This window comes from Phaenicophaeus curvirostris, chromosome 18, assembly GCF_032191515.1.
Source record: "Phaenicophaeus curvirostris isolate KB17595 chromosome 18, BPBGC_Pcur_1.0, whole genome shotgun sequence".
Taxonomy (NCBI): domain Eukaryota; kingdom Metazoa; phylum Chordata; class Aves; order Cuculiformes; family Cuculidae; genus Phaenicophaeus; species Phaenicophaeus curvirostris.
The window spans coordinates 9,758,903-9,772,107 of record NC_091409.1 but is presented as its reverse complement, the minus strand read 5'-3'; the positions used below and the strand labels follow the sequence as shown (position 1 = coordinate 9,772,107).

Genomic DNA, 13,205 nt, shown 5'->3' with positions numbered 1-13,205 from the left:
GGGATATTTGAGTCTCATTTGCTTCTGGCACTTGGGGGAGCCCCTTGCAGAGCTAAAACTACAGCCACATCCAGCTTCCGCTGCCTGGGGGCAAAATGTCAGCAGAAGACCAGATTTCAATCTTTTGCACCATAAAAGGCTCTTTAAGGATAGAAATCCTGAAGAAAACAAACCCAAGTGCTGGAAGCTGCGTCCACCAGTTGCACTGCAGGAATTCCAGGCACGCACCCGAGCTCAGGGGGTGTGCAGGCACGAGGCTACTGGCAGCGCGCAAGTGCCAGTGACTGTGATCTCTCCTGCAGAGATGGGCAGGAGAGCAGTGATGGTTGGGAATGATGGCCAGACGTGGTCAGCTGGCTCGGGGCATCCACGGGATGCAGGTCCTGTTCCACGTGCCAGCTCGATTTGGATGTTCCAGCACCACAGGCTGTGCCAGCTATTGCCTGGCCCACTGCTTGTCCTGCCCAAGCAGTGCTACCCTGGCCTCCTCGGCTCCCTCCTGAATCCTCCTGGGTCAGCAATCCAGCTGCTTTCCCCATCGTGCAAGTGGCTGAGGACAGAGCCAGCATTGCCTCACCACTGGCTGAGGGAACAGCAATTTTCTTAAATTCTTTTTTCGTTATTTTAGTGCAAATCGTTTGCCATGGGGGTACCTTGTCCTGAACAGCCCATCCGAGCTCAGCCAGCTGCCCTCTCTCCCCAGGTGAAGCGTGTCTATTGGCAGTGCTGGGGATCAGCTAGTGGGATGGAGCTAATGGAAGTTAAAATATCCTTCCCAGACTGCAGGCACTTGGGAGAAAAGTAATTTTGGAGTGCAGCATCTGTGGCAGCCAGTGAGATAGCTTTAAACCTGCCCAGGAGAAACCACATGTGGACGTGGGGGTTAACACGCACCCTGTGATGTTAATTAGCAGTGCCCTGTGCTGCTGGTGCCCTGGGACTTTCCTTGCTGTGATCCCAAGTGATTCCCATCATAGCTGGAACACACGGTACCGGGTGAAGGCACCTACCACATCCCTCCAGCCTTCCCCTTTCCCACCCTCTGTCCTGTTTGGAGGCTCCTTCCAAAAACTGTTGTGTTGGGTGGGAAAGGCAGTGAGGTCCTGGGGTTGCAGCCAGGATGCCATCTCCCTGCTGCTTCAGTAGAGAAACTCAAGGACAGCCAGCCAGCCAGTCTGTCCTCCGCAAAGAGGGGACAGCCACGGCAAAGCCATGAGTAAGAGAGTTAAAAGCTGTCCTGAGGTGTGTTACAGCTGCCCTGGAGTTCTCTGGGCATGTGGGTTGGGGCTGAACAGGGTGCTTGGCACCCTTGGGTGCTCAGGGAGGAGCTGCCTGTGCTGTATGCTCACATGTCTTGGGGGGAGGATGGATAGTCCCAGTGAAAGACTGGAGGGCTGTGGAAGTAGTCAGCTTTCATAGAATCATAGAATCACCAGGTTGGAAAAGACCCACGGAATCATCCAGTCCAACCATCCCTATCAAACACTAACCCATGTCCCTCAGCACCTCGTCCACCCATCACTTAAACACCTCCAGGGAAGGTGACTCAACCCCCTCCCTGGGCGGCCTCTGCCACTGCCCAATGACCCTTTCCATGAAAAATGTTTTCCTAATGTCCAGCCTGAACCTCCCCTGGTGGAGCTTGAGGCCATTCCCTCTCGTCCTGTCCCCTGTCACTTGGGAGAAGAGCCCAGCTCCCTCCTCTCCACAACTTCCTTTTAGGTAGTTGTAGAGAGCAATGAGGTCTCCCCTCAGCCTCCTCTTCAGAACAGATTAAAGTGAAATAAGAAGCAAAAGGAAGGGGAGGACTGGCTGCGGGGAGAACCTTTAATTTTTTGAAAGCTATGTGATCAGTGGCTGGGTAGATCGTAGAGACGTTTTCCTATTCACCGGCACTTTCAAGGGACAAAATGAGGTTAAATACTGGAAATCCCACCTCCATCTCACTGCAACAGCATCTGCCATGTTTTGCCTCTGAAGGTGGGTGTGCTTCCCAGTGACTTGGACAAAAATCAATGGAGGGACTTGGCCGTGTCTCCTGCAAGGCATGGGTCTGGCCATACTCTGAGATCATTGGACGGGCATACATCCTGTAAACAACACCTCAGATATATCTGCCAGATGTCCCAGGATCAATAGGAAAACAAGATAATAGAGGCTATAATGGCTGCTTTGCTTCACCTGTTTGTCTTCAGATGCTGACCTTGTGTCCCTGATGCAGCTGGGGTGGTTTATGCCCGGAAAGTACAACACAGTTTTGGGAGCACAGTACATTTTTTATTTATTTTTTGGTTTAATGTAATATCTATAGAGGTCCTGCACTACTGCTGCTTGAGTAGATAGGTAAAAATTTCTTAACTGCTTTCTGAAATGCTAGGCTTTCCTGATAACGTAGAATTTACTTATCACAGTGAGCCTGAGCTGCGTTAAAGCGCTGCAGAGCTGCAGTGAGTGTGAGGTGTCAGAAATCACATTGGTGCAGCTTCCCTGGCAGCAACACGTGGGCATCTTTCATTGAGTGAGCTGTTGGCTGGTTTTGAAGCTGAAGCTGTTTTTCCATCCGTATCCGTGTCTTTGGGGCACATCTTAGCTCTCTGCTCAAATAACGCAAGCGCTCGATGGCTCCCGTATCGCCTTCCGAACCTCCTCTGCCCAGCCACATTCCCGGCGGTGCTGCCGCTGTCTCCCTGCACTCAGCATTTCCAGCCTGCGTGGCCAGACAGCAGCGAGCGTCTCCTCGGGGAATGCGGGTGTATGGTGCAAATGACGTCCTGAAATCACTGGAGTCAGCAGAGCCTCCTGACTAAATAAGGGCAGGCAGAGCAGGGCTTTATCAGCGCTGCCCGAGTGCGACAGCTGAGAGCCAAGGCTCGCGGCAGCCCACGCCGCTGGAGCTCGGCTGCGCGTTTACACCGATAATGTGCTTTATTTGGCGTAGCTCTGCCCTGGTGAACCACCCTGCACTCCCTCCCCAGGGCTGTCATCTGTTTGTGGGGGCAACCACAAAGGGGGGGCAACCGAGGCGGTGTCTTCTCAATGAACCTATTTGGTGCACCACAGTGTGTGTCCAGGGTAGAGCACTGGGGCTAACCATGCAGCTCAGCTTGCCCGAGGCCAGTTCACGCCTGGGATTTGCAGGTCTGTGGAACCCCCGTGCTCAGCCTTGGAGCTTGCTCTGAAAGAGTTTTCAGATTTGTTTTTAAATATCTTTTGATTTCTGCTTTCCTTGGGCTTTTAGCCGGAGGCACAGGTGTTCCCAGACTTTTAGGTTTGAGGCTGGAGAGAGGGATGCTCGTGGCCACCCTGCGAGAGTGGGCAGCAGTGGTTGAAGGCAGTCCCTGCCAGGCAGACCCCCCTCTCAGGAGAGCAGCTGATCCTCCTCTGCTGTCCCAGCATCACTGTCCCATTGCTCCAGGATTGCACACTGCTGTGTGGTAGGAGAGTGTGTAATGAGGAGGCAGCAGCTGGCAGGAGATGGGCAGAGTTTGTCCTGGACCCAGGTGGGATACTGGCTGGGGTTCGCCTCTGAGTAGAAGCTGCCAGGGAGAGACGTGGGAGAGAAATGCGGCATTTCTGCAGCTGTTGAATCATACGCCAAAGATGCTAGAACCTCAGGAGGCTTAAAAGATAGGTAGGTGCAGGTCAAAGGGGAGACAGGACTGCCCCATCTTCATTAAAATCCCCTCGCAGACTCCCCACAGAGTGTAGGGGGAAGCTCATGCTGAACAAGGTGCAGACGGATCCAAGGTCAGGTCCTTGATGGCCCTGGCTATGGGGACAGGTATTCTGGCTGCCTCACAGCCTGCCTGGTGGGAATGAATATCTTGCCACTTCCCCAGGAAGGGCTTGGAGAGAGCCAGCGTGCTCATGGATGGGGAGAAATGAGGGCAGCTGCTGGCTCCTGCCATAGCTGGGTGCCAGGACACTGGTGCCACGAGACAGTTGTGAGGAGATGCTTCTTGGTCCTGCTCTCCCAGCAAAGATGTGTCTCACAGAGCTCAGTGTACTTTTAAAAAGGATAATCTTGTTTAATTCACTTTTGGTTAATAGAAACTCAGGTGCTGGCATCGATTTCTGCACCAGGGGCTGGGACTCTCCTGTTTTCTCTGCAGTGCTAGTGCCAGAAGCGCTCTCCCCATCCCATGACACTGAATGAACAAAGAAGGCCTTTTCCTCTTGCAGCTCCTGAGCATTTGTGACCTCTTCCTCCATACGGCTTATCAGCACAAACTGAAGTCAGTGTCCAGGATAGTGAAGGGGAACCTGCCTGGCCTGTGCCACCACGGCCAGGACCACTTCAGCTCAGGTTTCCCTCAAAGCTCTTGGAGCAAGAACATCCCCAGCTGCCTTGTGCCGTGGTGTTGCGATGTCACCACATGTGGTTTGGTTAGGAGGAATACTTCCACCCAAGCCTCACCACGTCCTGGATTGGGAACTTGGGGACTTTGTGTCATTTGTGTCTTGGAGACAACCAGCTCCTGTTCCAGAGCCAGAGCCTGGTCTTTACAGCTTGTGATTGGGATTGAACAGGGCTGGTTTAGGCTTGGTTGAGCTGGTCTTTTGGAGGTTTGCTCCAAAGCAGCAGTCTTCAGCTCTGTATTGCCTGTTTTGAACTGCTGCCTCATCTCACCCTAAAGGCACTTGAGCTTGCCTCTGCTTCCAATTCACCCTTTCCATGCTGAGCAGGGAGCGAGCTGCTCTCCATTCCTGGCTCTGCCTGGCTATGGGGACAGTGAGCCCCAGGGTTTGGGTCTGGCACCAGGATCAAACACCTGCCCAACTATGGGATGTTTTCGATGTGTCCCATTACACATGGGGCTCTGCCGCTGCAGGGTTTGCTGCCGTGGAACAAGCGATGGCGTGATGCCTTCACCCCTTTCTTTCAGTCCTTTTCTGCAATGGCCTCATCCCCAGCCCAGGTTGGCTGCAGCCCCAGCGTTAACGCATTTTTGGCCCATTGTGCTTGTTGTGCTGAGATGCATTTTGACTCCAAAGGAGGGTGCACACGGTTTTATCTGTTTTCCACCCGTCTCGCATGAATTTCCTGAAGCGCTTTCATGCCCTATTACGGTAAGAGGGAGCATGCACTTTAAGTAACATCAAGGAGAAAGCATCTGCTGGGTAGCAAACTGCTTTCTCCACAGCTTCCTGGGTCTTTGGGGTTGAAGCAAGCGGGGCTGTGGCTTGCAGGGATCCCCTCAAGAGGAGCAGAGTCAGGATGGCACGACTTCAGCCCCAGGGATGGATGTGACTTAGAGAGCTGGCCAAGCAGGGAAAGTGGAATTAATAGGCTCTTCATTCCGACCTTGTGGGAAATCCTTATCCCAACAGCTTACAAACACAGAAAGGTAAAAATTAAGTGTGACTTTAATTTGCAAAAACGACTGTAGAAAATGGTAGCTTCTCTTTTAATTGATCTGCTGTTGCGTGGAGCGGGACGGCTTTGGCTCCCATCTGAATATTTGAAATCGTCTGGCAGAGAACTGGCCTTTAAAATCATCTGATTCAATCAGGCTGTGCTCAGAGTTTATCGTCATTTCAGTGGAATGTGAAATAGGCTTATCTTGAAAAAGAAAAAATATTTCAGTAAAATGTCCAATTTAAATATAAAGCCTGAGATACCGAAGCCCTCCCTCTTCCTCGAGGAGGTGCATTTTTTTTTCAGCTTATTCTGGTGCCAAGCCAGAACTCTTTGGCTTTCTGAGACCATTTTTTTTTGTCATTTTGATTCTGCAAGGCCTGCTGAGCCTTCAATGAGTGCCAGGAGGGTCCTGGTGTCCCCATCCGCCTGGGTGCCTGCAGCAGCTTTAGTTGCAGGCACAGAGCACCTTCACAGCTCTCTGCTCCCTCTCTTGTTTTGCATGGACCTCAGATCTGTGAATGTCAACTCAAGAAACCTATGGGGCTGTGCGAAAAATGTTTCTGCCTTAAATTTTGATGAGTGATTTGGCTTCTGACCAAATGCAATATTTTAAGAAATCTGCCTGCTTTCATTTTTTTTTAAAAAAAAAAATCCTGTTTTTCTTTTTTGACTGGGCAAAAAACCCACAAAACAGAGTCTCACTGTTTAGGTTTGGATTGCTGAAGTCTGAAAAACACACAAGTTAAGAGTTGTCAGAACTTTTCAGGAAAAGAACAACAGTCTTAGAGGGAAACCCCATACTTTCTGACCCATTTTAGTGTCAGTGGGGCTGGCAATCAGGTAAACCACACTCGGACTGTGAAAGTGTCCACTCGGCAGAACTTAGGGCTGGACAGGAGTTTCTGGGTCAGCTCCCTGCTGTTTTCCTGGAAATGGGAATTCATTCCCCTGGGCAGTGCGAGGAGCAGCCCCTGCGCACTCAGTACAGGTACAAGCAGGGAGGCAGAGGCGTAAAGGAGCTGAATGGCTTGAAGACCCTGATTGCGTGTGCTGTAAAAAAATTTTGATGCACTTCTCAGTAGGATAACCCAGCTGCTTCAATCTTGCTGTGGCAACTAAATTAAATAAGGGTCCCCAGAGCATCAGCTGAGCCCCCTTGGTGTGGTGGAAGCTGGAATAAATCATCGCATAGACCCAAGGCTGTGCTGCTCTGGGAGACTTGCTCCTCCAGGCTTTGCTTGGTTTGCACCTAAGGCAGCACAAAGGAGAGCAGACCTGAAAACCAGGAGGGAGTCTAGTGGGCAGCTGCAAATGTCCTCTTTTTTTCCCTAAAGATATCTCTGTGGATGCTCACACAAGCTGCTCCCAGCCTGCCTGTGCTGGCAGGACGGGTTCTGTCAGAGCAAGGAGCTGCCTGTCCTGCTTGCCTGGGGCCGATGTGGACCTTGCAGCTGGACTGATGGCCAACAGCCCTTCGAGCCAGCCAGCCCTGGCTTGCACCGCTCCATTTACAGCATCCAAGGGCTGCAGGGGAAACAGAAAGCAGCTGCAGTCCATGCTGGCCCCAGTAGCGCATCGCAGCCCACAGGCTCCCATGCTGGCTGGCACGCACGAGCCCCGCTTGGCTCGTGGGGCAATCAGAGCGGTGGAGATGAATTGAGCAAATCTCCCGTACATAGGGCTGGGGTGCGTAGGTTGTTGTCTTATCGAAGACAGCTGCAGATCTGTCTGCTCTAAGATTAATATCACTTTAACTGTTCTGCGGGGAAGTATCCCATGGTGAAAGATGCAAGTGGCTCTGAGCTATTTAGAGCTGAGGATAACATTTCGGTATTTTAAAAATCCACCAAGTAATCATAAAGGCTAATGCTTGCTGAGCTCGTTAGGTGGCAGGGAGCTCTGCCAGGCTTGTGCTCCTAAAGCCCTGCTCAGAAAAGGATGCTTTTCTCTTGGCTGAATGGCCTGTTCGTGCCCTTTCTGTGGAAGGAAGGAGAAAAGGTCTGATTTATCCAGTTAAGTAGCTTGGGCATGAATATAATGCCATCACTTCTGTGTAAGTGTTGGTACCATGAGTGAAAAGTCTGGGGCATCTTATCAGCTGTCTGCAAGGTGAGGGAAGCTGGAGGGCAGAGCTACCCTGCAAGGTCAGGATGGGCAGGGAAAGTGGCGCAAGAGATGGCGTGAAAAGGGATATTTAGTCCCTTAGTTACAGGGGTGAATGAGGGTAGCAGAGCTTTGCTGGAATCTGCATGCACATGGAGGCAGGAGAGGCACAAAGGAGATGGATTAGGACTAAGCTGGAAGAAAGGGATGCTCCAGCTATAGAGGTGACACAATTTCAAAGATGGTGTGGAAAAAGAAGAAGCCAGAAAGCATCTGTCCTGGTCAAGTCATAGAATTATAGAATGGTTTGGATTGGAAGACACCTTTAAAGGTCGTCTAGTCCAACCCCTTTCATGTGCCTGTGGTGGTCAGGTCTGTGTGTCCTTCCCTTTGCAATGTGAACACAGAAGGGACCATGTTGCCATCAGCAAAAGCAGTTCTGCAGCTTTCCCTGGACTCCTTTTGAGTGCTGCAAACAGCCCTGCCAAGACAAACCATTATCTTAAGGTTCTTCAGAAGGACAAAATAATTCTTGCTAGTTAATGGAGCAGAAATTTGGCTGGGGATGGAAAAGCCAGTCTCCAGGAGAGTTTAGCAGAAGTCTTCCTTCCTAGAGCTGAAAGATTAATTTTCTTTGCTTAATGAGCTTTTTCTTGCAGCTTATTATATTGAGAATGGCAAGAAAAAGGTGTTCAGTTGGTCCTTCCTCAGGTTTTGCTGAATCAGTGGGAGAAGGGACACCCTGGAGAAGAAAAGAGGGTGGTGTGCAGGTACGTCTGTCCCTTAGTAAGCAAATGTGCAATCGCTTGGGTAGATAGTTGAGCTTTTCCTCTATTTCTAGCCACAAGGTCATCATTGCACCTGCAGGCACCCCAGGCCTGTCTGGTACTTGCAGTATTCTCTGCTAATTCCAGTCTCATTTACAGACTAATCCAATGTGGATGTGCAAAACCACATAAACTGTCCAAAGAGACGGGCGTACTGGCTTGGCTTTGGGTCTCACCTGTTAGCACGGTGCTCAGCTGCGGCTCGTGTGTCCACAGGGGATTTTAGTAGCAGTTGGAGGGATGATTCGGGCAGTGTTTCTGGGAGACAGCCAGGAAGGACAGGAGTGGTGGTCTGTCCTGTGCTAGTACAATAACAATTAGAGCACTAGAACCTTGCCAGAGGAGCACATAAAATAGCAGATGCATTTAACCCTCCCTCTTCTACTTGTCCAGCCAAGGTAAGAAGCCTCCCCGCCTGCGGCAGCCCTGGAGCAGCTGCCGTGACCTCACCAGTGCTGCTGAGGTGCAGCAGCAGCAGGGCTGGGACAAGGGCTACAGGCATTGCCTGCATACCTCCTTCCCCAGCTCCACGTGGGGCTGCTGCTCCTCTGTGCGAGGAATTCACCACAGCTAGTTTTAATGGTGCTGCCCAGGGAAGTGGCTGGGGGTGTAACTGGGAAGCACTCATCCCAGGCAGTACTGCCTTGCTTGGGACAGGGAGCAGCAATGTTGGCTTGTCAAGGTCTCTCTTTGTCTTTATTGCCCTTGGCTGGACATGTTCAATGTTCACAGTTTGTTTTCCAACACTGTTTTGAAAAAGTGCTTTTGAATTTTGGTGCTATAAAACCCTTGGGTTTCGATTTCCTCCATCTCCAGACCTTCGCCTCTGCTGTTTTTTTGCACAGGCTGCTTTCTGCTGAAGGGCTGGGAGCTGACAAGGCAACCAGCAGTAAATAAAAAAGTGTGGCCCTGATTCAAGTGCTGCCTGAAAAGCATCAAATTTATATGCATATAATGAAAAGCCAACATTTTCCTTTTTGCAAAAGCAGATTATGGTTTTTTGAGCAGATCTTAACCTTTGAAAAATTTTTCCTCTTATATGTTTAATGTCTAAGGTTCAAAGATCACCTTCCTGCCTCCCTCAAGCCTTCCAGGGTTGATTGTTTTTCCACCACTGCACCCAGCAGACACTGGGCCATGGGCTGGGAGAAGCTTTTGTGCTGCCAGTTGCATGTGCTGAGCTCTCTCAGGATGGATGGTATTTGTCTCCTGCTTTGCAGCCAGGACCAAGTTCTTCTCTGCATTGCCAGCCCCATGGATACATAATTAATTCAGAAATACTCTAGGCAAGTTAGATGTTATTGTTATGCCTAGGCCCTTTCCTCCAGGCTGTGCTTTGTCAGGGTGTTACTAAACCCTCAGCACAGCTCCTTGAAGAGCCACGAGCAGCAGTGCCTTCCCTTCGTGCTCTGTGACACAGCTGTGGGAGCTGGAGAAGACTTGTTTAAACCACCCTGCTGTGTCTCTATAAGCCATTCATCACCTGGCTACTGCTGTAATACACGATCTTTTGCGATGGTGGGATCCAGCGCAGGGCATGAGCATCCCTGCTGGGAGCCAGGCTGCTGGCCAGGGGAAAGCAGCGTTCTGCCTTGCGCCACAGCAGATTTGAAGCTGCAGCTGGGATGATTTCAGTCCCTCTACATCAACTGTTTCTGGAGGACTTGGCAAGCAGGGGGACAGGAGCAGAAGTTGAGCGTAGCCCCACCGAGTGAGGGAGCTGGTTGAAGCTGCTGTGCAGTTCTCATCCCCAGGGCAGTGGGGAATCCCAAAGTCGTGCTGCTCGGCTTGCTGTCACAGCTCTGTGTGTGGAGCTCAGGAGCTGTGCCATGGCCTCCCTGACCTCATGCCCATCCGTGCCCAGGACGGTTCGTTGTTGGCCTGCAGAGATGGCTCATCCCAGCCAGCTCAGCTCCTCAGCACCCGCAGCATTGCTGCTGCAGCCTCTGCAACCCAGGCTGGGCTCTTCCTGGCCTCGCCATCTGTTTACCTGCAGGAATTGCAGGACTCAAGACCCACACAGCAGCCACATAGCATCAAACAGATTTTCTGGAGAAAAGGAAATCTCCAGCAGGAGGCAAACCTAACTGGGAGCTGCCCTGTCTGCTCCAGTACCCCCAGGCTGTTCCCTTGCCTTGGCCCCGGCACTGGGAGAAGAGCTGAGCATTGGGACCTGCATGCACCCATTTGGTAACACATCAGCATGAATCCAGCTGTGTTGCTACTAGCAGAGGACACAGACCTCACATCCAGTCCACTTTCAGACTATTTTTTGGAAGTCACCTTTAGGAAAGCTAAGGCCAGGTGGCTTGGTTATCTGGCTGGGAAGTGGCTGGAACAGCTTCTGCCTGTCTCAGTGAGCTGCTGAAAGGGAGGATTTTATCTCTGTCTGGTGAATCCCATCCTCCAAGAGCAGCAGAACAAAGCCAGGCATTGGAGCACGTCCTGCTGGGGTGAAAAGCTGGATCCTCACTTTGCAAGCTTTTTCCTGGGGCTGGCGCCGGGCAGGCTGTGTGCCCCGTGTGCAGCGCACCCAGCCTGCTCTGATCTCCCAGGCAGGGAAAGCACAGAAACATTCCCTTTGGCCTCTGCCAGATTATAGTGGAATTAATCACGCTGATTATATGCTACCAAAAAAGGAGGTGCTTTCTCTGTTCGGAGCTGCCTCAGACCTCATGCTTGTGAGCAGCAGCTTAAAATTACTGTTTTCTGCCTCATCTTGTCTTGTCTCTGGGTTTTTCAGGAGCTGTAAAAATTTTGGATAGAAAGACCAAAAATGACCACAATCCCAGGCAGCTCAGTCTGTGGAGAAAGCAGGAAGATAACGCGTTAGTGTGGGCAGGGAGGTGAATCATGGCTCTGTCGGAGCGGGATGTCATCCCAGGGAGAGTCAGGCTGAGCTACAGCAGCTCTGCACCCTCTTCTCTATCACAGGGCCCTGAACAGCATTTTTGACTCCCCGTCAAATCACACTCTTGCCTGTATCAGTTGGGATGAATGCCCTGGGTTTAGTTCTTTCCCCACAACTACTCACAATGGGAGGGGGGTGGGGTGGGGGGATTGTCTGTATGTATCTGTGTATTATATATATAGTTTACCTTCTAAGGATCTGAAAAAAACCTGCTTCTATCACCTTTTCATTGCACCTTTTGAGTATTCAGGCTAAAGTCGGTCTTGTCTGCATGCTGCATCTCAGTTTAATGTGAAAGAATTAATCCTGATTTCATGAATGACTCTCTAAAAATCCTTCTGAAGCATTTTCACTGTGAGGATGAGAATTGCGTCTTTCCTCTTTTTTTTTTCTTAAAGCATAACCAGATACCAAGTCTGGAAAAGGCTCATTAGATACCATTAAGACCACACTAAAGGTTGTAATTGGACTGAATTGGTGTTTGAGGGCTGCTAACTGCTTATCTAACTGTCCACACATAGAAATGTGGGTTTGCATGAGCAGCCAGTGCATTCTTCATTATGTGCAGCAAGGGAGATACAGGGAGCCTTGGCAAACATGATGGAGTATGGGGAAAGTAGCTCTCTGTATGTACCAGGTGGAACAAAGCAGCTGAATATATGGCGCTTCGCCCTTCCAATTTTTAAGGTACAATTTTGCTGTTTGAAGTCAGCTCCCTCCTAGACCGTGAGCAGCTGGACTATAAAGCCAGCCCTGCTTTTAGCGTAAAGATCACAGGGCACCGAGTGCAAGGCATGTGAGGAATACGACAGCCGGCCAGCAAAATAACTCTGATAGCCCTACAGCCCTACAGAGCAATGAGGGGATGTGCTGGGAAGGAGTGGAGAGGTCTCAGGGAGCCAAGCTGCAAGGAGGCAAGAGCTCTGCCTTTCCTAGCACCAGTGAGAGCAGCCCTCTGGGCTGCCTGGAGTAAAGGAGCCCCTCGGACCAGCTGTGCTGTTTGCTGGAGAGCCACAGGAGGAATATTTGGGGTAAAATATGTCCAGCATGGTGGGCTGGGTCACACTGCCACTGGTGAGGTGCAGTGGCTCAGGGCTGGTGACAGCACAGCCGTTGCTTATTGTCCCTTTGTGCTCCAAAGATGCCTGTGACAATGCTTTAGGCATTCCCCTGAGCTACATTTTCAGTTTTTTTGCAGCGCAGCAGCAAGCCCGTTCTGCAACACCTGCTGCCTTGCTACAACACGGGAACAGGCTTGTGTTTGCAAATACACCTGCCCTATTTCCTTGTGTGGCTACGCTCACCTTCCCACCTTAGCTTTAAGCATCTGTGCCCCTTACTTGTTGATAATCTGGTCTTTTCTTCTCAAATGCAGACTTTTTGGGTTGAGCAGGCAGGCTTTGAGTGCAGTGTTACGCCAAATGGACTTATTTGATTTTGTTACTGGCCAGGGTCCACTGCTTGAGGCGAGCTGATCTCGGCTCAGATGGCGCTCACTGTTGTCCCCACTTCTCTGTGCAGGACGGCTCATGCCAAAGCCAAGGCTGAAGGGTCTGAGCAGGCAGCTCAGGCAGCTAACAATGAATCGGGCATAGCCAGGATGATGGCCAGGGAACTCTCTCCGGATTTCTACCAACCAGGTAAGATCAGAGGCTTCCCTAAGAAGGATCTTGCAATTTCCTTGGGGAATCTGCTTCACCTGCTTTATAACTCCACGAGTTGTCCTCCTATCTATTCTGAATCCTCTTTCACCAAGTTCAGCCAGCCCCCAGGGCTGGATGATTTCCCATTCTCCTTACACCACTCTTTTACCCACTGGAATATGTTACCATAGCCTGGAGGAGACATCCACAGTGCCTCAACTTTCCTTCATGTTTCTCCATGTGCTGAAGCCTTTCCAGCACCACGCAGGGCAGGCAATGAACCCTTATCTAGTCACAGTGCTCCTGTAGATATAATCCTCATGTCTTTTTCTTGGAACAGCTTTGCACATTGTCTTACA

General features: G+C 50.9%; 1 protein-coding gene across 1 annotated transcript in view; it reads left to right on the top strand.

Moving 5' to 3' along the window:
* The window catches only part of JPH2 (junctophilin 2), a 32,959-nt gene that overhangs the window by 11,351 nt on the left and 8,403 nt on the right, over positions 1 to 13,205 (top strand). Inside the window, exon 3 of the mRNA XM_069872055.1 lies at positions 12,725 to 12,843. Coding sequence (XP_069728156.1) covers positions 12,725 to 12,843 — 119 coding nt within the window. The remainder of the gene's footprint in view (positions 1 to 12,724; positions 12,844 to 13,205) is intronic.